Source organism: Ascaphus truei, chromosome 13 (genome assembly GCF_040206685.1).
Source record: "Ascaphus truei isolate aAscTru1 chromosome 13, aAscTru1.hap1, whole genome shotgun sequence".
In the NCBI taxonomy this organism is placed as follows: domain Eukaryota; kingdom Metazoa; phylum Chordata; class Amphibia; order Anura; family Ascaphidae; genus Ascaphus; species Ascaphus truei.
In genome coordinates, this window is record NC_134495.1 from 26,365,684 (window position 1) to 26,389,544 (window position 23,861).

A 23,861-nucleotide genomic window follows, 5' to 3' on the forward strand; every position below is an offset into this window, starting at 1 on the left:
GGGGGGGAGTACCATTTCCATACCAATCAAGTTCTGTTCTGAGTGCCAACTACATTTGAGTTGCAACACAGTATAACTCTGTATACAGCCCTTTAACAGTTAATAAACTCTTTGACTTTATTATAATTGTCTGCATTACTGATATACTATCACTGAAAAGGAGCTCAGGATCTCAGCGCTATTAGCGACATCTTGTATATCCTCAGTTTTTGGGGTACAAAAACTGTTACACCTTGGAAAAGAATACTTAATACAGTATATTTGACAGTAATATTCAGATTCAGGGGCAATTCTGGAGTGTAAAAAAGTGTTGATGTCCACTTATATTGTGGATAGAATTGTGTTGTTTTTTTTAGGTTCAATTAACAAATAGAGCAGAGTTGAAAATTATGGAAAGCAAAGAGAAATATAACCCGCTCAACCTAGATTGACCAATGGTCAAAGACACAGATCGGTGCACAAGGGTAGGTAATGAACACTGAGAAAGAAAGAAACACCGGGTGGAGCAGAGGCACTACCTCCCGGATAATCCCTTGATATTGCACTCAGGATCTGTGAGGGGAGAGTGCCCTATCTAATAAGAGATATACAGTCAAAGAAAAAAAAATCTGGTCCTATACGCGGTGAAATATGAGTATGAATAAATTAAAACCAAATGTATTAGTTATATAATGGAATAAAATGTATCAGACCAGAATGGTGCAAAGTGAGTATTGAAAATTATGCATACAGTACCCATCATTATAACACTATAGTGTGGACTTTTTTTTTCCATTCTGCCTTGAGTACTGTATTTATGTATGTCTGTATTTATAAACCGCCATTAATAAACATAAGTGAATCCCTCCGCTTCTCCCATTGGCTAACAATTAATGGGGAAATAAATATACATAGTAAGTCTGTAAGACAAAGGAGAAATTTGGTAACATTCTTTGATCAAATAATGACAAGCCTGCTAACCAACGTCTCAATAGCTAACTCGTAAGTCTCAATAGCAGGTCCCTAAGCTAAATGCATACAAATGTTCTGTGAAATATACCCTAAAGGAGTTAATAAATTAAGGGGATTAGAAAACAACATTAACACACCCACTCTGTCTATAGTAGTACAATATAATATATTTTAGTATAGTGGTGCACTAGGGTAAATGTGGCATTTGAGAAAGAAAGAATAGGGTGACTGCTACAAGACTGGAAACAATCTCCCCAAGTAACCCCTTACAGTGCACTCGTCTATAGATGGGACATAAGGAAGTACTGTATCAAAAAGACAGTCAACACCGGCACTGATGCACAGTGTAAGAAATCAAATGGTTATACATAACCCCTTGGGAGTAGTGAATAATGGTTGATATTAAAAATTATTTATTAAACGTAATAATTAAAATAAACCGGGGTAGAACGGTTTACATACATACATTTAAATATAAAATATACGTAGGGTATGTCGCTAAATACGCTCCCCTAGGATCTGGTGTATAGATATGTTCCTATACAGACCTAATGGTGTATCATATTTATGGTGTAAATTCTCTTCGAGTCCTAATTAGTGTAGCAGGGTTTCTGAAATATTCCAATATCTCTGACACTGCTATTGTTCCAGCAGTGGAATGGCCTAATGTAGCCACCTTGTATTATACCTGCTGATGGACCGCGGTATATTTTGTAGGTGTACTTATCATCACTACTACAGTAAGCCTATAAATGATTCACTGTGGAGTGTATGCTTTACATACAAAGATATCGCCTATGTGAGGCTAATATAGGTTCAGCAGGGAGATGTACGTGTTTAAACAATAAAAATGAAGCCAATGGTGTCAACATACTGATTCAAAGATACATAAACCGTTTCAAACACAACCACTACCATGGTGACTTTAGGTATCTGTCATCATGAAGTGCGTCTTTCAGCAGGTACAATTCTCTTGTATACAAGGCACTATTGAGTGAATACATTTTTTTCACCACAAAGTGTACATAATAAATAATGGGAGAAGTGCAGGGATTCACTTTCTGGTTTTTTTCACATATGTATGGCCAATCTTTTCACCAGCAGCATTCTCCTTACACGGAGAAGCACAGTGAATATATATATTTGTTTTAACAGTTTCTGGTGGGCCGAATTAAATCCCTAGCAGCACGCTTCCAGTTGGCACCACTATTAGGGTGTGATTAATGTATTTAGCCAATCCACCTGTAACTGCTTATTGAGCAGCTTGTGGGAGGTTAGTACCTCCTTTTCAAGGTATATAATCTCCCAATAATGTCCCTGTAAATTCACTTTACTTGCACACATGTAAGTATCTTCACTGGTATATACCAGTTTTTAACTGCACTAAGTTACATAAGCTTATGCTTAGTTTATTAAAACCTTCAGGGTATATTTCACAGAACATTTGTATGCATTTAGCATAGGGACCTGCTACTGAGACTTACCTTGACGTTGATCTGCAGGCTTGTCATTATTTGATCAAAGGATGTAACCAAAAGTCTCCTTTGTCGTACAGACCTAGTGTTAGGGTCTCTTAGACATCCTTCTCCTAGCCATAGTTCCTTTCCTTGTCCATCGGGTGTGCTGCTGCATTCTGTCTGCTCTTGTTGCTCCTGTTCTCTGTCCTTATAGTTCCTTCTTCCTGTTTGGGTCTTTGCCTTTGCTTTATGCCAGACTCCATGCCATTGCCCATGCTTCTGCCACAGCTTGTTCCTGTATCCGTGCCTGTACCAGTCCTGTTCTGTATTGGAGTCCTTTTCATATTAAATGCCCTTGCTATTTAACTAGATTGCCCAGTCTGTTTCCTGCTAGCAAGTCCAAGACCTGTTCCTGCTCCCCTGCCCAGTTCCTGCTCCCCTGTCCTGCTCCTGCCTTCCTGTTGCTGAACCTCTGCATGTTGCCCACGACGATCCTGCTTGCTGCCTGCCACTGACCCCTGCTTGCCCAAGACAATCCTGCTTGCTGCCTGCCACCGATCTCAGCCCGTGACCCCAACAATCTTTGCCTGCTCCCACTGTTCCGGCCACCAAGGTTCTACCCACTCCTGGAGTCTCCTTCGTGACACTTTAGTTTCACTGTGTTTATTTATTTCCCCATTTATTGTTAGCCCAATGGGAGAAGTGCAGGGATTCACTTTCTGTTTATTCTGTTTTTTCACATATGTATGACCAATCTTTTCACCTGCAGCATGCTCCTTACACAGAGAAGCGTGGTATATATATATATATATATATATATGTTTCAGAAGAAAAGGAAACCCAGTATTATATCAGCACTCAGTCAAACTATATTTATTTATTTATAAAATATTTTACCAGGAAGTAATACATTGAGAGTTACCTCTCGTTTTCAAGTATGTCCTGGGCACAGATGTCCTGGGCACAAATAATACATGGATACAAATACAGTAGAAAAAGGTGAATTGTTGTCGGTCACTGCGTAGATAGGAACTCAGCCAAGGATGAAGGTTAAAATCAACTTTATTCAGACATGGTGCTGGACATCACAGAGAGACTCCTATCCTCATATGCATATGAGGTTGCTTACAATATATTTACCCATACTTAGCTACACACACTCTATAGAGTACCGGACATCATGGGGTTCATTCCCCTTATTCTATAGACTGGTTACAAATACAGTTACATAAATGAACAGGGTATACATTATATACAAGACATTGCGTGCACAGTTAAAGAAAATATATATTATGGGCGTATGAAACAGTTACAGACCAGATTAAAATGTGAGACAGCCTTAGATTTGAAAGAACTTAAACTGGTGGTGGATGTGAGAGTCTCTGGTAGGTTGTTCCAGTTTTGGGGTGCACGGTAGGAGAAGGAGGAACGTCCGGATACTTTGTTGAGCCTTGGGACCATGAACAGTCTTTTGGAGTCTGATCTCAGGTGATAAGTGTTGCATGTGATAGGGGTGAGGAGCTTGTTCAGATAGCTGGGAAGCTTGGCCATGAAAAATTTAAAGGCAAGACAGGAAAGGTGAACTTTGCGCCTAGACTCTAGTGATGACCAATCTAGTTCTTTGAGCATATCGCAGTGATGTGTGTTATAGTTGCATTGGAGAACAAAACGACAAATTGAATTGTAGAGGGTGTCAAGTTTGCTAAGGTGGGTTTGAGGTGCCGAGCCGTATACTATGTCTCCATAGTCAATAATTGGCATTAGCATCTGCTGTGCGATACGCTTTCTGACCAGGAGACTTAGGGAGGATTTGTTCCTGTAAAGTGCCCCTAGTTTGGCATAGGTCTTGGTTGTCAGGATATCAATGTGCATCCCGAATGTTAAGTGGGAGTCAAACCATAAGCCCAGGTATTTGAAACTAGTGACAGGGGTTAGGGTGGTGTTAGCGTTGGTTCTAATCAGGAGCTCAGTCACTGGAAGCTTTAAAAATTTAGTCTTGGTCCCGAATACCATTGTTACAGTCTTGTCAGTGTTTAAAAACAGTTTTCGAGTCTTAAAAAGTCAGACTGAAGTATGTGTTGAAGGTTAGAGAGGCTATGGCTGTGTGCATATAGGATTGTGTCGTCTGCATACATGTGTATTGAGGTTTCCTTACAAGCTGTGGGAAGATCATTAATGAACAAATATGTATAATGACATTGTTAAAATACTTTATTGGAAAACAATGAATAAAAAAATGGGCTTTAAAATAAAAAAATGTGTCAAACAGCATGTGACTGTAATCATTCGTAACTTAACTAAAGGTAGTTAAGTAATATATAAATATGGAGATCCTTGATAGATATTTAGGATCTGGTGCTCTGTAATATAGCCTGCTAGATTATGGAGATAGGTCCGTGATGTAACCACCACACACTAAATGTCAGTCCTAATGTAAATGTATATTCTCAGAGCGTGTATGCGCTTAGAATCTATGGTGACATATAAGTGGTGTATAGGTATAACATCTAAGCAAAGCAAAGCAGAAATCTGTGTGTGTCTACCTGTAACTGCTGTATTAGTCCCATACAGACACTCCAAGATTCTTACCGTAAAGGCAATGCTGGAGGAGGCACTCTGTGAGTATAGCCCCTATTATAAAACAGAGGTCTGCAGGTATGTACTAAATGTAGGGGTTAATGCAGACACCCTTATAAGGTACCTTGAGCAATGTATTAATAGCCCTTGTAGTGTAGACAAAAATTATGGCTTGGGTACGGGACTAATAAAGGGAGTACTCGTGCATCCTCCTTTGAGTCCTAGGACGCTGATCGTGTATTTCCTCCGCACAAGATATGTAAGGCTGCAGTGGTAAAGGAGTGTATACCGTTACCCCACACAGTCCCCCATGTTCAGGCAACTGTGGTTAGTAAATACACCAAGTACATCCCTATGCAGCCAGAATGTGCTGGAGGTATATACAGGTAATAGTATGATTCTACAAAATGCGGTGGGTATACTAGCAATGGTAAGTATAATATATACCAAGACCCATATGCACCCACCCAGTCAGGGAAGTGTTAACGGGTGGTATGTAGGAAAAGCACTCCTTTATGGCTGATCCGTGAAGTTTTTTACGGATAGATATCCTTAAAAGGGAAAACCCCTTTTGAGCCCTGTCAGCCCAAGTAGCACATAGAGGTAATAAATGTCCAAAAGGATTTCCTCAATAGGATAAGTGTTACAATTGATATGAGCTAATTGTACTCAGGGTCACTGTAAGGATCAATCAACCAGCCGAGAACTAGATTTGTGCTTCTTCCAGACCGGCATTAAACAGCTGATTGAGGCAGAGCCCCGGCGGTAGGCAAGTATCATGTGGTAAGGTTCAGACGGACCCCCTAATCAGCAGGCAAGTGAAGGATCATACATAAAAAAAGGTAGAACACATATGACAAATATCTAGCAATGCATTGTCCCCTACATCAGCGCTGATCATAGGTATATCAGCGCTGATATGCTCGAGGACAAGTCTAACTGTGTGGTGGATAGATAACGGCCCCTATGATGATCTATTCCCACAAAGGATATTGCCTTCAAGTCTCCTTGCTGACATTTATTTACATGGTTGGCAACCGGGGTATCTAGTTTATTGCGAATTGATCCTACATGGTCCAAAATTCGTGTTTTGAACTGGCGGCGTATTTTGCACACATACTTTTTCCCACACTTACAGGTCCCCATGTGAACAACTCCTGTGGTATTGCAATTAATAAACTTACGTATATTAAAGTGCTTAGAGTTATTGTGGTTACTGTAGGTTTTTGACACAGTTACATATTGACAGGCTTTGCATCTTTGACAATGAAAGGTGCCCTCAACCCGAGGTGGTAACCAGGTGGCCCTAGGTGATTCCGCAGTATAATGACTGTGGACTAGATGATCTCTCAAATTCTTAGCCCGTCTGCTGACCATGGCTGAATATGGAGGTATAGAGTCACATAGATCTTCGTCAGCCCTTAGTATGTGCCAGTGTTTGTGCAGAATTTATTTGCCACCTTCCATTGTTTATTGAAGGTGCCAATGAATCTTACTATTATCTGGTCTGGTTCTGTGGGTTTATTTTTGACCAGTTCTGATGTGTTCTTTGTGTTTTGCCCATTTGAAGGCCTTCTTTACTGTTTTTTGGCTATAACTCCTAGCTATGAAACGATTTTTCATGTCAATGGCTTTGTCTTCAAAGTCCTTGTCATTACTACAATTTCTTCTTAGTCGAAGGAACTGTCCAACCGGTATTCCTTCTATCAGTGATCTGGGGTGGTGACTGCTTGCCAAGAGGATACTGTTTGTAGCTGTATTTTTGCGATATATCGTTGTATCTAGAAGGCCATTGTCACCCTTGGAGATCTTGTGTTTAGCACACATTGCGGCTGTGCGGGAGTTTTCCTTGTGTTTAGCCCACATTGTGGCTGTGCGGGAGTTTCCCTTGTGTTTAGCTATATATTTGTTTCGCAGTATTACCAGATCTGATCCATAAAGATCAGACCGGGTTTGTAAAGGGTAGAACTTCAGCGAAGAACATAAGAAAAGTATTAGGAGTCCTTTATTGGACCAAATAAAATCCACAAGATAATTCGAACAATGTAATTATTTTGGTAAATGCAGAAAAAGCCTATGATAATGTTAGATGGGAATTTTTCTTTGATATACTTCAAAGAATAGGAATATCGGGCATGTTTCTTAACATGATTAGAACTATGTATGAAGGTCCAATGGCACGGATCATGGCAGCGAGAATACTCCCACAGGAATTCAATTTATACAGAGGAACAAGGCAAGGGTGTCCCTTGTCGTCATTGTTATTCAACATTGCAATGGAACCATTGGCTATGTACCTTAGGGACATGGCAGATTATAAAGGCATTGAACTAGGAAATAAGGAAGTGAAGTTGGCTCTTTTTGTGGATGACCTTCTGATGTTTGTCTCTAATCCGGAAACAGCAGTTAAAAAAATATACGAGACACTTAAAGAATATGGAAAATGTATGGGGTTTATAGTTAATGCCTCCAAAACCAAGATTCTAGTGCTGCCTAGCAACAATAATATTAGTGAGAGGAATACCTCCCTTTAAAAAGACAAGACAGGAAATCAAATACTTGAAGGTTAATATAGACCCGACCTAGAAAAATTGTAGTCCAGCAATTTGAAATTAATCCTAACAAAGTGATTAAAGAGCTGGAAAGTTGGCAAGGCCTCCCATTGAACTTAGCGGGTAGATGCCAACACATTATGATGATCAGATTCGCTAGGATTATATACACATTGCAGATGCTTCCTATCCTGGTTCGCCATGCAGACATAAAATTGATTAATAGTGCAATAAATAAGTTTATATGGAACAAAGGCAGAAATAGAAATGCAATGTCAAAACTATTTCTTCCAAAGGACTTGGTGGAGTGAGTTTGCCTGACATTAGAAAATACAATTTGGCATTCATAGCCAGGCATATGGGAGACTGGCTAATGGACAAAGAAATATATTCCTGTACGAAACTTGAGGAACAAATGGGGCTCCCAATGACTGTAAAAGAGATCCAACACATGACTTGGGGAAATATACCTTTAGTAATTAAAAAGGAACCCACTGATAAAAGATACATGGGCCATGAGGAAGACACTGGGAAAAAGGTGTGGAATGTCCGGCAAAATATCCAAATTTCTGCCTATACAAGGTAATATGAAATTTGTACCATGCCGATCTCAAAATATGCTTAAGACGTGGGAAACCAAGGGAATAAAAATTATAGGGCAGCTGGTAGATACAGAACGGGAAAGCTTTATGTCATTTGAAGAGCTCTGAGTTAAGAATAAATTTCTACAATCTCACTACTTCCCCTACATGCAGATCATACATTACTGTGTACATTACTGTAAGAGCCTAGAGAACTACTGTATAAGAAAGAGATATTAGAAAACAACATGTTTGATAGCTACTTTAGGACTGCAAATGATATTCGATCTCTGAATTATATGATGGGATCTGAGATAAAGACCATGGCAAGCAATTGCAAAAGTAGCAGCCAAGTGGAACAAGGACTTCCCAGAAATAACAGAGATTGACTCTTTGCTGGAAGGATTGGGTAGAACCAGGAAAATAATAATATCAGAGACATGGAGGGAATTACAATGTAAATTTCTACATGGAGCATATTATACGTTTGATATTGAATATAAACAGATAGAAAAGGTCAAAATTAAATGCCCCTAATAAATGTCTGCTTATTAAAGCGGATCTAAAACACTGTCTATGGGAATTCCCATGTATAACTGATTTTTGGGGCCCAGGTTTTAATATATACATAGTACATGGCATAACAAAAGTGGTAACTGTGAAGGAACCTCTATCATTTTATTTGGTAACATGGATGGAAAGAAGTTAATGGGGACTCAGGAACCCCAAGGATTGCTGAAATTATACTCCTGGCAACTAGAAAGTCTATAATGGTGCAATGGGTGAAGTATGGTCCTCCAAACTTGGAAACAGTTAAAATATATCACTCAGCAAATGACCAATAATAAGGATCTAAAAACTGAGATATTTTTTACAAAATGGGAACACTTTATTGACTTCTTACCACAGAGTGAAAAAGACCAAATATATCAGGCTTTCCCGCACACATCCTGGAGTCCCTTGTGGCAAATTGCACAAGGTCATAGATGAGGTTAACAGGGGGAGAAAAGAACCAGGTTAAACAGGTATCAAGACAGGAGAGCAGTATTGTTAGGGACAATAGGGAAGACCAGAAGCTGCATTTGTCACATGCTTTTCATCTTGTCTGATCTTGCTAGCTAAAATATATTTCTTCATGTAGTCAGCTTTTTACTGTTTTATCTGTAATAGGAGGCTAGCTCCCTGGGAAGCTAAATCACCCCACATACAGTAGCTGCCAAGGAAACCAAGGTTATAGATAATGTAGGTAGTGGGAATGTTATGTATTCCAGACAGTGCCTGTCCTGGGAGATTTACGCCCCATAGATCACCCCACTAGCATGTCTTGCCCCTAAATCATGCCTCTAGCCTAAGTTACGCCGAAGTTACGCCTCTAACCAAATGTTTTCTTTTTTCTGTATAAATCTTTTTACCCTATGCTTAATAAATGAGGCAAAGGTTTTGAAGCACTGCGTGCATGTCGTTTCATTTAGTTCTTTTCCTGAGCTCGTACGTTTTATCAGATCGGAGTTACCGGTGCCAGGGCGTGGTTCCAAAGCTTCCTGGGAAGTCAACGGTGTGGTGCTGTGTGTGGACCTAGTCACAAAGGTCTCCATCCCTTTTTCCAATTGGCAGGGCAATCAAGTATATCCAAAATTAACGTCTGTAATATGTGCCTGACTAAAATTATTTTTTGTGCATTCTGTGAGTTAATTTTTTAATTTCAAAATTGTGTAATTTTTGTATTTTTGAGTTAAGTTTGAGCATCTGATTTATACCCTTTTCCTTAATGTTTACCAGTAATGTTGGAAAATAAATAGCAAGAACAATGAGGAAAAAAAAAATGTATGTGATATGGCTCAAATTCAAGGCCGCCGACAAGTGTCCCAGGCCCGGTTCCTGCAGGGGGCGCAGCAGCCAGACAAAGTAGTTGTCAGTCTTCTGTCTTGGCTCAACTTCTTTGCCCGGCTGCTGGTCCTCTCGTTGACGCCGGGCCCAACTATCGCCAGCTGCCGGCCTCCCTCACTAATACTAACACAGTCCCATGCCAAGCCTCTGATATTGACGTGCACCAAGCCTCTCACCGGCATCAGAGGCTTGGTGTGGGACAGTGTTATTGTTATTGAGGGATGCTCGCAGATAGGGAGACTCCTGTCGAAGCCGTCACTTAGAACGGTGAAACGCGTAGAGCGTGACCCTCAGCCTATGATCGAGAGGGAGAGAGATTGCTGGGAAATCTGTGATGTCACTATCCAACCGGATGAAATACCGGAAGTGGCGTATCCATCTTCATACGCCTGGATCACTACATGAAGTTCACAGAAGAAGCATAAAGATACCTTTCCAAGTGTGTGCTCACACTTGGCCGTGTGAGTATAGTGCATTTTTATATTTATATACAATCCCTTTACCTCCATTTCTATCTTTGATTGTTATTCTATAGAAATATTACTCTTGATTTACTTCCTTGATAGCAGAATGAAAAGATACCTCCCCTTCAATTGCACTCACACGTGCCCGTGTGAGTGTTTGCAGTATTTTCTGCGTTTATGTACATTTGGAGTTTTGATATTATTATCCATCATTATCTATAACTTTTTTCATTCATTCATTTATTCCGAGGGCCACACTATACCAAAAAACAAAGAGGAGAAGAATATAGACGGAGAAAGAAGAAAAGAAAATCAACACAAGAAGGAGAGAGAAGATAGAAAGAAACCTTGATGCAACAGCATTTGCACAAGGCCGTCTAAGTGTTTTGAATATTTATACACTTCCGATTTCCCCCACGTGAATTGTCTCAGGGATTAACACACCTGAACCAGCTTGATTTATTAGTTCTTTTCCTCAACCTGTACTCCCCCATTTTTTCCTTTTGTGTCCAGCAACATGGATGGGAACCAAGTTTATAAATGTTTGGGTCCTGCATATTTTTCACCGATCCCAGGAGGAACAAGAAGATGGTGTCTCCAGTGCTCTCCCAGACCTGTTAAAGGGTAGCAACTTTATTTGTTTGCAGAATTAGAGCACATATCCCAGTATTAGGGGCCCAGAGAGATACAGCACTAAAGAGAAGTCCTGCCATAGTAGTGAGTAGGTTCTCACCGCAGGGCTTATGAAGGAGACCTGAGTGGGGCGGTCGGAAATTACAGGAAGAACGTTTCCAGTTCTGTCCTTGGCAGTGGAGAAAGGCTTTCAAAAGAGCTATCCATCTACAAACCTCATATTGTATTGTATGTCTTTATTTAAATAGCGCCATTAATGTACATAGCGCTTCACAGTAGTAATACATGTGGTAATCAAATAAATAACAGATAATATAAATAACAGATCATGGGAATAAGTGCTTTAGACTTAAAAGTAACATTAAGGAAGAGGAGTCCCTGCCCCGAGGAGCTTACAGTCTAATTGGTAGGTAGGGAGAACGTACAGAGACAGTAGGAGGGAGTTCTGGTAAGTGCGTCTGCAGGGGGCCAAGCTTTATGTATCATGTGTTCAGAATATCCACGGTGCATTCATATGCTTCTTTAAGCAAGAGTGTCTTAAGGTGGGTATTAAAGGTGGATAGAGAGGGTGCTGGTCGAGTGCTGAGGGGAAGGCATTCCAGAGGTGAGGGACAGTCAGTGAAAAAGGTTTAAGGCGGGAGAGGGCTTTAGATACAAAGGGGGTAGGAAGAAGACATCCTTGAGAAGAACGTAAGAGTCTGGATGGTGCATAATAAGAAATTAGGGCTGAGATGTAAGGAGGGGCAGAAGAGTGTAAAGCTTTAAAAGTGAGGAGAAGAATGGAGTGTGAGATGCGGGATTTGATCGGAAGCCAGGACAGGGAATTCATGAGGGGAGATGCTGAGACAGATCTAGGAAAGAGTAGAGTGATTCTGGCAGCAGCGTTTAGTATAGATTGTAGGGGAGACAGGTGAGAGGCAGGAAGGCCGGACACCAGGAGGTTACTGTAAACAAGACAGGAGAGAATGAGGGCCTGAGTCAGAGTTTTAGCAGTCGAGCAACAGAGGAAAGGGCGTATCTTTGTTATATTGCGGAGGAAAAAGCGACAAGTTTTAGAAATGTTTTGAATGTGAGGGGCAAATGTGAGAGAGGAGTTGCGTGTGACCCCTAGGCAGCGTGCTTGGGCTACTGGGTGAATGATCGTAGTTCCAACAGTAATGTGGAAGGAGGTAGTAGGGCCAGGTTTGGGAGGAAGTATGAGGAGCTCTGTTTTAGCCATGTTGAGTTTAAGGCAGCGGAGGGCCATCCAGGATGATATAGCAGAGAGACATTCAGAAACTTTGGTTTGTACAGCAGGTGTAAGGTCGGGTGTTGAAAAGTATATTTGTGTGTCGTCAGCATAGAGGTGATATTTAAACCCAAAAGATGTTATTAGGTCATCTAGAGAGAGTGTGTACAGAGAAAAGAGAAGAGGTCCCAGGAGGAAACCTGAGTGCATGTGTCTAATACAAATTCTGAAAACCAGTCCTGTTGTTAACCTGAAGTAGTTAACTGTTAAATAAAGTTCACAAAAGTTCCTGGCATCCTCCATCTTTATTTTTCTCATCATAACAGGTCTGTGTGGATTTCCAGCCCGCTGACATGAAAGGTAAACCGCTGAGTTATACTGTACACACACATTGGGACTATTTTGTTGTGACACTTTTTCTTAGCCGATGGGCTAGAGGTGTTACATACAGTATCCTTTAAAAACAAAAATTAAAATTATGTTATAAGAGGTAGGCTAGGCCTGCCATGTGCTAGAAGAGACCCTGCCTCAAGGAGCTTACAATCTATAAGACAGGGTAAATTGAAACATTAGGTACAGGGAATGAGATGGACGATGAGTTTCAGATTGCAATAGAGCAGTAGTAACATTTCCAAATACATGGCTGACACGCATTGGCTGCCCTTCAGCTGCTGCCAAAGGCTGTTGCGTTTGGGGAGTTTCTCCTTTTTACAGCGCACAGCCACAGAGAGTCAGGGTCAGTATAATGATAAACTAATTTATTAGACAAAAATAATAAAAAAACTGAGGTCTAACACTCTCCTACGCATTTCGTGCCTTGTGGCACTTATCAAGGAGATACACAGATCACAGAGCAAATGTGAGTATTGCGTCTTAGCACATTTGTCAAGGGACTATCCCAATGAGGCTCTGAGGGCTGAATTCATTTTCACAAGCTCACTGATTTCAGGAAAACATTGTCCCTTGTTACAGATATTTTTTAGAGAAATAATATTATGTATATGCAATCAAATGAAGGATATACTTCACATCTTTCATTCTATGTATTCATTTTTTTAACAGTGAAGATATATAATACAATTATGTGATCCAGTACTTGAGAACCATTACCACTGATTTTTTTGTTGTTGCAAATACTGTTGCCTTTGGGGAGAATTGTATGTTCTTATATCAAAGAAGTTCTGAGTTGAAGTGACTGCAGTTGGAAGCAAACAGACATTCCCCTTTCCCCCACCCTCCATAATAACAAAAATGCAGTGGGGAGGAGAAGGTGATGATTTGTAGGCTTTTAATGCTGGCTGTCTTTTTCTTGATGAAATTAACCCTGTCCACGCTGACTTAAGGAACAGTAGCAGCGAAGGGGAAGTATAGTAGGGAGACCTACGTTGGGGGATACCTTAGAGGAGACTCCTTATAAAAGTGTAATTCAGCCCTTATAGCATCTTGCCACATGAAAACATTCTATCCTTGAGTATTTCTTTAACGTTCTGGTTTCTCAGGGTATAAATGAAAGGGTTGATCAGAGGGACAACTACAGTGTTCACAACTGCCACCAACTTGTTAAAGTCAGAAGTCTGACCCAGCGTCGGCCTTGAATATATGAATATACAGCTGCCAAAAATTAGGGTCACCACTATGGCATGGGAAGAACAGGTGGAAAAAGCTTTTCCTCTACCCTCCGCGGTTTTAATTTTTAATATGGCTATCGCAATATTACTATAAGATACAAAAGTAACCAAGAAAGTAAATAGCAATATGGAAGAGTTGGCAAATATCAACATCTGGATTGCGGTTGTGTCGGTGCAAGAGTTCCTAAGAAGTGGACCTACATCACAGAAAAAATGGTCCATCACATTAAAACAAAATGGCAATCTCATAATTAAGGTTGTAGGTACAAGGAAGGAGAAAAATGATCCCAGCCATACTCCAGCTATAAGCTGCAGATATACACGTCTGTGCATGATTGCTGTGTAACGTAGGGGGTGGCAAATAGCTACATATCTGTCATATGACATTACAGCAAGGAGTAGGAACTGAGCAGTTCCCACTAGGAAATAAATATATGACTGGGTAAAACAGCTAGTCAAAGATATGGACTTTCCATCCACCAGGAAGCCCCTTAGCATGTTTGGCACAATGCTGTTGGTATAACAGATGTCCATGATAGCCAAGTTACATAGAAAAAAATACATAGGCCTATGGAGTCTTCGGTCTAAGAAGACCAATGTAAGGATGAGGACATTACCTGATGTGGTGAGGAGATAGGACAGCAGGATAAGGCAGAAAAAGAGTACAGACAAGTGTGGAAACAGAGGGAAACCCAACAGAATGAACTGTGTTACAGTGGTCATGTTCCTCCCATCTACTGTCTGCATTACAAGGATGTAAAAGCAGGAGTCAGGAGCAAGTAAAGCACATAATAAAACACAGCTGTGGAGACTGGTTAATATCGGTAGATGTTGGAATTAATAACAGCAACAAGGTTTCCAGGTCATTCACCAATTCGATTCTGCAAATAAGTCAATAATCCAAATAATTTGCAAGCGAAGTGTAGAGGTTAATCTTGGAGGCTGAGAAAGAATAGAAAAATACAACCATTATCAAATTATCCTATGAACAAGTGAAGGGGTCAAAACTGTTTTTGATCCAAGCCCTTATAAGATTAGTAATATCCTTGTATTCAATATTCTTTAAAACAAAATGCTAAATGTGCAGATGTCTCAACATAGGCAAACATACCTCAGAAAATGATAAGGTTTCCAAAGAATTCAATGGTAATGTTGCCATAGAATACTGCAGTATGCTGGGTACTGTATGACAGGGAATAGATACAGATGTAGCCAGAGTTACTGTTTTCATGACCATGGACCAACAGGCTGAAATCCTCAGCCTGTCTGTGTGTTTCGTCCATTGCCCCCCCCCCCCCAAATAGCAAATTTTGCCAAAAAGGGAGAATTAAAGAAGCGTTAATCATCCCAGGCCAGACTGTTTGTATTAGCTGTGCAAAGGAGTCGCAGAGAGTAAATCCCTCTCCATATGTCTCTGAGCTGTTCTTACAGGCTAAAGTTGCATGAAGCACTGGTTGTGCAGGGCTGGTAGGAAAATGAGAGGATAAATAAAGACCACTATAAAAGTTGGGGCTCAGGGGCAAAACAGCAATCTTACCCCTGTCAGTTCATCCATCCTGGGTCCAATAGTTCCTCAGCAGTGAGTCTTTTCTTCTTCTCTTTTTTCCTTTTCTCTATCCCCTTTCCCCCTCTCCCTCCCCCCTCCTTCCCTCCTCACCCCTTTCCTACCCTCTCCTTCCTCCCGCCTTTCTTATTCATCCCTCTTTTTCTTTCCTTTTTAGGTCACACTTTTTCTGTCTCCATTTGGGTTTAGTGATACATATTGATCATAGTCTAATAGTACAACACAATTTATAGTACAAAATGACAGATCATGTTCACATAGATCCACTTTGCAGCATCTATTTACAACATGTGTTTTTATTATTTTTTCAACTTTTATCTTGTTTGTATACAATGAGCATCATTTAGAAACTGTTTTGATATGTGCTTTAATATATTATGATTCAATGAGAATTATATTAATAATGTTGCTATGTGTTACCATGCAGCTAGCTTAATACGTAGATTAGTTCTCCACTTGATGCTCACAGCTGTTATGATTTTAATTAACCTCCTGTTTGGGAGGGTTTGTGCTTTAAATATGGGGCTTGCAGGCACCCTCCTTACTCCAAGACGAAGCGCCTGTGTGCGTGAAACATGTAGAGGAGGAGGCTGTGCTGCAGCCTGCTGTGTCCACTGTGTGTCTCCAGTAAAGATTTGATGTTCAATTTTGGACTGTGACGTCATTGGGCTGTTTTGCTGTTGCTCTGGATGCACCTCTCCCTTCCTCTAGTCTGTCCTGAACTTTAATGGTGTAATGTAGATGCCCGAATATGGGGCTCTAAAGTACATCATTAGGGGAAAAGCTAGAGGACTATATCTGGTTATTTACTTCATCAACGACAGGACATTTACCTCATTTATCTAGAGAAATTTGAAGCTGGGGGTCTCCGGAGCTGAACCCCATTTTTGTCAGCTCTGAGGACCTCCTGCTTCTGGAGATACAGAAATAGGGGCCACCGGTAGCCCCTGGAATGGGACTCAGTTCCCGAGACCGCCTGCTTCAAACCTGTATTAAAAAAAAATCCGGTTGATGTAAGAGTTGCTCTGGCGAGGAGACTGCTTCTCTCTGGGACTCATTTGCGCATCTCTTACAGACGTGTGGCTGGCTTGATAGGATTAACGCTGCGGGGGTCCCATTCAAAAGCAGAGAACCCCGGTGAGTTAATTCTCCCAGGGCGCTTTCTGTTTTCTAGGCTGCAACCGAGCGCTGCGGCAGCGTGTTCTGGCCCCTGCAACATTTTGTTGTTACATTGACAGTAAGTCTGGCTCCATCTGTAAGACGGTTACACCAGGACTGAAACTCACAAGCTTATAATATGGGGTCTTTCTACCAAGCATCAGAAATGGCTCTAAAGTGCAAAATTGGCAGTCAGAAATATCAATTTCTTTCTTTGATGCACAGAAAGGAATTGCGCTAAACGTACACGTGTAAATGGTTTACACTAAAAAATAATGTTTCATAGCATATAAAAGGAGAAAGTGCCTCAAAATAGTCAGCCAAGTTCAACTTGGCATAAACCCTAAAACGTAAAACATAACATGATAAATGTGCTATCCAGTGACTCATACCAAAGAATGTGACAATACGTTAAAAAAAATCTAAATATGTAGTATATGTAATATGTAATATGCAAAAATCACCAGTTAACTTTCCAAAGTTCCTCCTGGAATGTTCCTCCAAATTACTGTAGGAAGGGTGCACAACCGAAAAATAACAATATAGTGTATTAGTCTAAATAAAATGCAATGTGATTTCTACGGTGTGTATCTATGCACTCACAAATTCCCTGAATATCAGGCACTCAGGTAATATCATTTATTGACCCTCAATGAAAGATACAGTACAGTATTTCCTGAATGTCTGATACTTTTTGGGGATTTCTGAGAGCTTACAGTAGGGTGCACAACTTAGATTGCACTTTATTTAGACAACAGTACTACATTATATCGTTCTTTTTCTGGTGCACACATTATCTAATTTGGAAGTAAACACTACAATGTCTGTTAATGTGTTTGTGCATAATTAAGTTGTTATGTATCAATCAAAAATGTATTTGATGCAGCATGGATGTTTCCTTACATACGTTAATAAAATGTTTTATTTTCACATTATGGCTATTACAAATAATATTACAATAATATTTGATATTTACTAACACCAGTTATAAAAACAAATACACACAATTCTGTTTTAATCTAAATTGTATTTATAAGGTATTTAATATGATGCGGTATGTCAGAAAAATGTACTGTTAATCCACAAATAATGCCTCAACTGTTAGAAGTCTTCATATATATGATGCACATTTTGAAGCACTGACATTCAGAAGTTTTTTTTTTCAAATACAATTTTAAGAAGTAGACTTATGGAACCACGCCACGCTTGGAAGAAGATATATCTCTGGTGCCTATGAATATAATATAACAAAAGATATTAATTATATAAATTGTATACAACCCGGACTGGCAGTAGTATCAGGATCCGAGGATGGAGATGTCAGACACATGAAAATAAGAAAAAATACAAAACATAGCATAGTACTGCATAACTCAACTATGATAACAATAAATAAATTACATGCAACAAAAACATACATACAGTAACCTATAACAAGCCGAAAGCTGAAACGCACAACTGGTGTACTTCAAATATATAAAAAACATTTATTAAAACAACAACACTAAAAATAATATAGAATCAATGATCTCCCTATGAAAAAGGTCCCACAAATGACTCCATTGTATGGCTGAAATGTCCACAGTTAGGATATTGATTATACAGAAACTCAAATTCTTGTTTAGAGATGAGTCTGTTGATCTAAACCTGTATTTAGAAACTTAAATAATTGAAGTTGATAATTGACAGTTGGGTTAGAGGGGAGGGGTTGGTAAGTGGACCTGTCGCCAAGAATTCTTAGAGATTCTTGGATATAATATTCCTTGTCCATAATTACCAACCTCCCATCCCCCCTTATCAGCAGGTTTAATAACGATCGAGTCATTCTCCTCAAGCACATGTAACACCTGTTTCTCCTCTACACTAAGGTTGTCTCTAGTGATCTTATATTTACGACTCTGTATCTCTAGGTCATCAGTGACCATTTGCGCAAATTTATTAATGAAAGGTCCACTTATAAACATACTGTAGGAAAGAGGTAGAGGGTTTCTTAAATTTAGAAATAGTGTCAGAGTTGTTATGCGTAACAGCGATAGGCAATTTATGATCAAAATTTTGACGAGAAATAGCGTCTCTATGAAAATATTTTTTGAGACACAATTTGCAAACATATTGCTGAATGTCCACATATAGCTTAAAGCTATTGGGACCCATAACAGGAGCGAAGGACAAGACTTTAGAAAGGACATCTCTCTCTTTGGCGGAAATTTGATAGCGACTAATATTAAAATTTTTGGAATAGGAGGGTATCAATGTCTTTGTACTTTTCATATTCATTCCGCCACCTTTTGTTCTGCTACTGTGTTTTTTCTTTTTCTTTGCCTGGATGAACCCCCTCTTCCTAATAGATCTCGCATAGCTTCTTTGACGGACTGTTGATCTTTGTTTTGTCGCCAATCCAAAAAAGAGAAAGTGGGTTTATCTTCTTGGTCAGGGATAGAGGCATCTCGTTCCTGTTCCAAATCTACCAACGGTTGGTACTTATTTTTATGTTGGTGTTGTTCAAAAATCTGATTTGTGTCATTATCAGGTAAGGTAACATTCGTAACAGGTGTAGATGGTTTATTACTCTTGCTATTATTGTGTGATGTCTTAGATGGCATATTGCCTCTCTTTGTCCTATTTGGAGAAGCGAACTGTACTGGGTTAATAATAATAATAATAGCATGTTCTTGTATAGCGCTGCTAGTTTTACGTAGCGCTTTACAGAGACATTTTGCAGGCACAGGCCCCTGCCCCGTGGAGCTTACAATCTATGTTTTTGGTGCCTGAGGCACAGGGAGATAAAGTGACTTGCCCAAGGTCACAAGGAGCCGACACCGGGAATTGAACCAGGCTCCCCTGCTTCAAACTCAGTGCCAGTCAGTGTCTTTACTCACTGAGCAGCTCCTTCTTAGTTCTTAGTGGCCTCCTTGGTACTTAAAGTGGTTTTGCCAAAGTGACCTTGGACTTTATGTGAGTAGTCCCTAGGGGTGGCTCCTCTATTATATTTGTACCTATCAGTTTCTCTTGGAGTTTTTTTCCAATTCCTGTAGATCCCACTTTTATAATCAATTTTATCTCTTAGGAACTTTTTTTGTTTAAGACTAATGATTTCCTTTTGCATGTTATCCATTTTGATTTTAATTTTAGTTTCTAAAGCTGGTAACTCACTATGATTTTTAAAAACTTCAAAATTGATCTTTCATTTCGTTGATCTCCTCATCCAATTTTTGGAGGGATGCCTTTCGTTTAGAGATCAATAGGCGCATAAGCTCAAAAGAGCAGTTATCTAAAATGTGATTCCACTCGAGGGTGAAGGCCTCACTCTGAAAATCAGTAGTGGCCATTTTAAATATCCTCAAACCTATGAATATAATATATAACAAAGGATATAAATTATATAAATTGTATACAACCCGGACTGGTATCAGAATCCGAGGATGGAGATATCATACATATGAAAATTAAAAGAAATACAAACCATAGCATAATACTGCATAACTCAACTATGATAACAATAAATAAATTACATGCAACAAAAACATACATACAGTAACCTATAAAAAGCCAGAAGTTGAAACGCACAACTGGTGTACTTCAAATATATAAAAAAAACGTTTATTAAAACAACAACACTAAAAAGAATATAGAATCAATGATCTCCCTATGAAAAAGGTCCCACAAATGACTCCACTGTATGGCTGAAATGCCCACTTACCAGATGGAAGTGGTAGTACACAGTTGACAAATCGGAGAGTGTCCCCTCTCATCTGTGGCACAAATATTCCAGACTGGTCTGCTTAGCTGAAATGGTATATTTATTGGCTGTGTCCATGCAGAGGTAAGCTGCACAATGCAAACCTTCAGAGTTGGAGGATTAATGCTACGGGATTCTACCCAAAAGCAGGACCATCCGCAGCACGGCCGCGGCAGACACTGTCTGCCTGTGGCGCAGTGGACATTCGCTCTTTTAGCCACGGCTCTGTAGATGGTAAGTCTTACTCCATCTGTACTGTATGTTAGATGCAGAACATCAGATAAACCTACCTTATGTTTGGTGAGTAAAATACAATTCAGGTTGCAGGCAATAAACATCTGTGCTGAAGATTTATCTTGTAGTTGACTCCATAACTGAAAACGAAAACCAGTCTTTCACTATACTTTCTACAAGCAAATAACGTTCCACAGTTTGCTTTAAGTCCTGTCCAACAAATTATTGTTCTTCTGATATGTTGTATGTTACATCAAAGAACATAACAGAGCCCATTGTGCAGATTTACTGTAAGTAATAATAAAGTCTTTATATATATAGTTTTTGCCCCCTGGAGGTTAATTACTTATGAATTGCTTATATATAGTAGTCTGGACAAAACAGCACCACTCAAGAGAGAAAGAGTAATTATATGATATAGCTATTGGTGCTCGAGGACAGAAGGAATCCCTAAGTCCTACATACTAAAGTGCAGTAGAACAGATACTAATGGGACTATAATAGCACACAAATATGCATAAAATGTGTAAGATAAAATATTAATTTTAATGATGCAAGAATAAAATAACAGTGGATAGTACAAAAAGAGCAAACAAGAGTTCAATATGAATTAACTAAAAACTAAAAATGTGTACAATACTATGCAGAGTACATAAAAAAAGAGAAATAATACTACTTTTTCACCATTGTAGAAAAAAGCCAAGAGGCAGCAAAAGGTAACTAATACTACATTATGTACTCATTACCCCTCTAGATTGTGAGTTCTCATGAGCAGGGCCCTCATTACATCTTTGTATATGTTTTTACAGGTTTGTCCTCACTTGTATATAACTGTTTCTGATTTTGTAATATACAAAACTCTGTACCCCACTGTACTGCGCTGCGGAATATGTTGGCGATTCACAAATAAATAATAATAATATGTACCTCTGACAAAAAAGGGCAGTGCTGGGCACTAATACTGAAAAATTCCATATATAATTGTGCTAAAAACAGGTAAATAATGTAGCAATAGCTTACAAACAGTAATAACCTGCAGGATTCAGAAAAAAATGTAAAGAACAAGTGAGAAAGGTAGAGGGAGAGAGGTATACAAAGACAAACACACAACGTTACATCTCCGAACACAGGTTGCCGCTCCCCAGATGCTGCTTCTCTCCCTCACTGTCCTGTCGGTGACTGCGGGGGAGACCGGCTGGCGCTTGTCGGGCCTCTTGTTGCCGCTTGGCAGCTCCCAAGGTTTTGGCCTGCCTACTGCACTGTCCAATGCTGGGCCTCTCATGCCTGTGCGTACCGGAATTGCATCGACGTGACAGGGCAGCCATGTGTGGGCAGTGCAGGAGACAGGCCAGAAGCTGCGGGGATACCCGGCGGCAACAAGAGGCCCGACCAGCCACCAGCAGGACAGTCAGGGAGAGAGGTATGCCCAAAGTGTGTGTATATATGTGTGTTTATTTTGGGGGGTGGGTAGTGTGTTTGTATATTGGAGGGTAGAGTGTGTTTGGGGGGTAGTGTGTATGTGTGTGTATTTGGTGGGTGAGTGTGTATTTTGGGGGAAGTGTTTGTATGTTTGGGATGTAGTGTGTATGTATTTGGTTGGGGGCTGGTGTGTGTGCATTTAGGGTGTAGTATGTTTGTGTATTTGGGGGGGAGCTAGTGTGTGTATTGGGAGGGTAGTGTGTGTTCGGTGGGTAGTGTGTGTTTGGGGTTAGTGTGTGTGTGTGTGTGTGTTTGTGGCATAGTGTGTGTGTGTGTGTTTTTTGGGGAGTAGGGTGTGTTTGGGGGATAGTGTGTGTGAGTATATTGGGGGGTAGTGTTAGTGTGTGTATTTGCGGTGTAGTGTATGTATGTATTGTGTATTTGTAAACAACAAACTGTTTTGCACATAAAAACAATGAAAAAAAACTAAATACTTATTATTGAGAGATGCATTTAATTCCCCTGCATATTTTTTCCTTTCCCTAATTCTAATTAAAGTAAGTTTGTCGATTAGTAATGCTTATACAGTATTGTGACGGTAGGTGGTAGCTGGAATCACAAAACTGAAATGAAGCCTAGTTAGCTACCCCTAAATCCATGTAATTTGGCCACCTGTGTAAGGCTTATTTCAACCAAATGTATTTAAAATCTGGGGGAGAACAAGGAATGTATAATGCACTATGTATGTGAGAATTTATTCCAAAGCACTTTATTCCCTGTTAATGCAATCCCCAAGTCTAGTTGAGCAAGCAATATGAGGTAAAGTGTTTTGTGATCTATGTGTAAGCACTGTGATGTGATTTGGAGTCAGCCCTGTAAGTGTTGATTAGATTATGTCACTATATGTACTCATTTCTAAGATAGCAGACTTGTAATGTGATTTGCATGTGTACATTTGTATGGAGGGGACTCTGATTTAATCAGCTGAAGTTCTTGCAGATAAATGTGTATTGAGACAATGGTTGGGAGCGTGAAGTTGTTATAGACATGTGGTGAGTGTGAAAGAGTGGACAATCAGGTTTACTCTGATTGGCCAGCAGCCTCCCTCCCATGTTAAAGGATAGCCACAGAGTGATATATAATGGTTGCTGCTGATCAGAGAATTCCTATTCCCTCAGAGAGACTAACAGAGGGAGAGCCACTCTGGGAAGGAGTGTGGAGATTCCTTCAGAAGAGCATCTGAGAGACAGAGAGACTGAGTCATTCTGTGAAGGAGTTTGATTTTGACTCTGACCAGCTAGAGATACGTGTCAGAGGCTCTGCTGTGTGATCAGCCCTCTGATATCGTGGAAGAGAAGCGGACAGGGCAAGCCTTCTTAAAGCAGACCCCTGCACCTAGCGAGGCCAGTGTCTACACCCAAGGCCCCTAGGTATTGTATCTTGTTTTGTACATCTTTGTTTTGTCTGCTGGCGTGCCAGAATAAAACCCATTTTAATCAACAACTTTGTCCTATCTGGTACTAGTGATCCTGGTGGTTTCGGTGTAAAAGTACTATTTATAGTATATATATTATTGTATTTTATGTCTTTATTTATATAGCGCCATAAATGTACATAGCGCTTCACAGTAGTAATACATATATATAAATAACAAATAATATAAATAACAGATCATGGGAATAAGTGCTTCAGACATAAAAGTAACATTAAGGAAGATGAGTCCCTGCTCCGAGGAGCTTACAATCTAATTGGTAGGTAGGGAGAACGTACAGAGACAGTAGGAGGGAAT

General features: G+C 39.9%; 1 protein-coding gene across 1 annotated transcript; it reads right to left on the reverse strand.

Annotated features, from left to right (window-relative positions):
* Positions 1-13,692: 13,692 nt before the first annotated feature.
* LOC142464531 (olfactory receptor 6M1-like) lies at positions 13,693-14,810 on the reverse strand. The gene has a single exon (XM_075567908.1). It carries the CDS (start codon positions 14,703-14,705, stop codon positions 13,764-13,766), a length of 942 nt encoding a protein of 313 aa, XP_075424023.1. The 5' UTR covers positions 14,706-14,810; the 3' UTR covers positions 13,693-13,763.
* Positions 14,811-23,861: the final 9,051 nt, after the last annotated feature.

What these genes read in the sequence shown, in the direction of transcription:
- LOC142464531 (XM_075567908.1), bottom strand. Translation starts at nt 14,705, where the DNA reads ATGCAGACAGTAGATGGGAGGAACATGACCACTGTAACACAGTTCATT.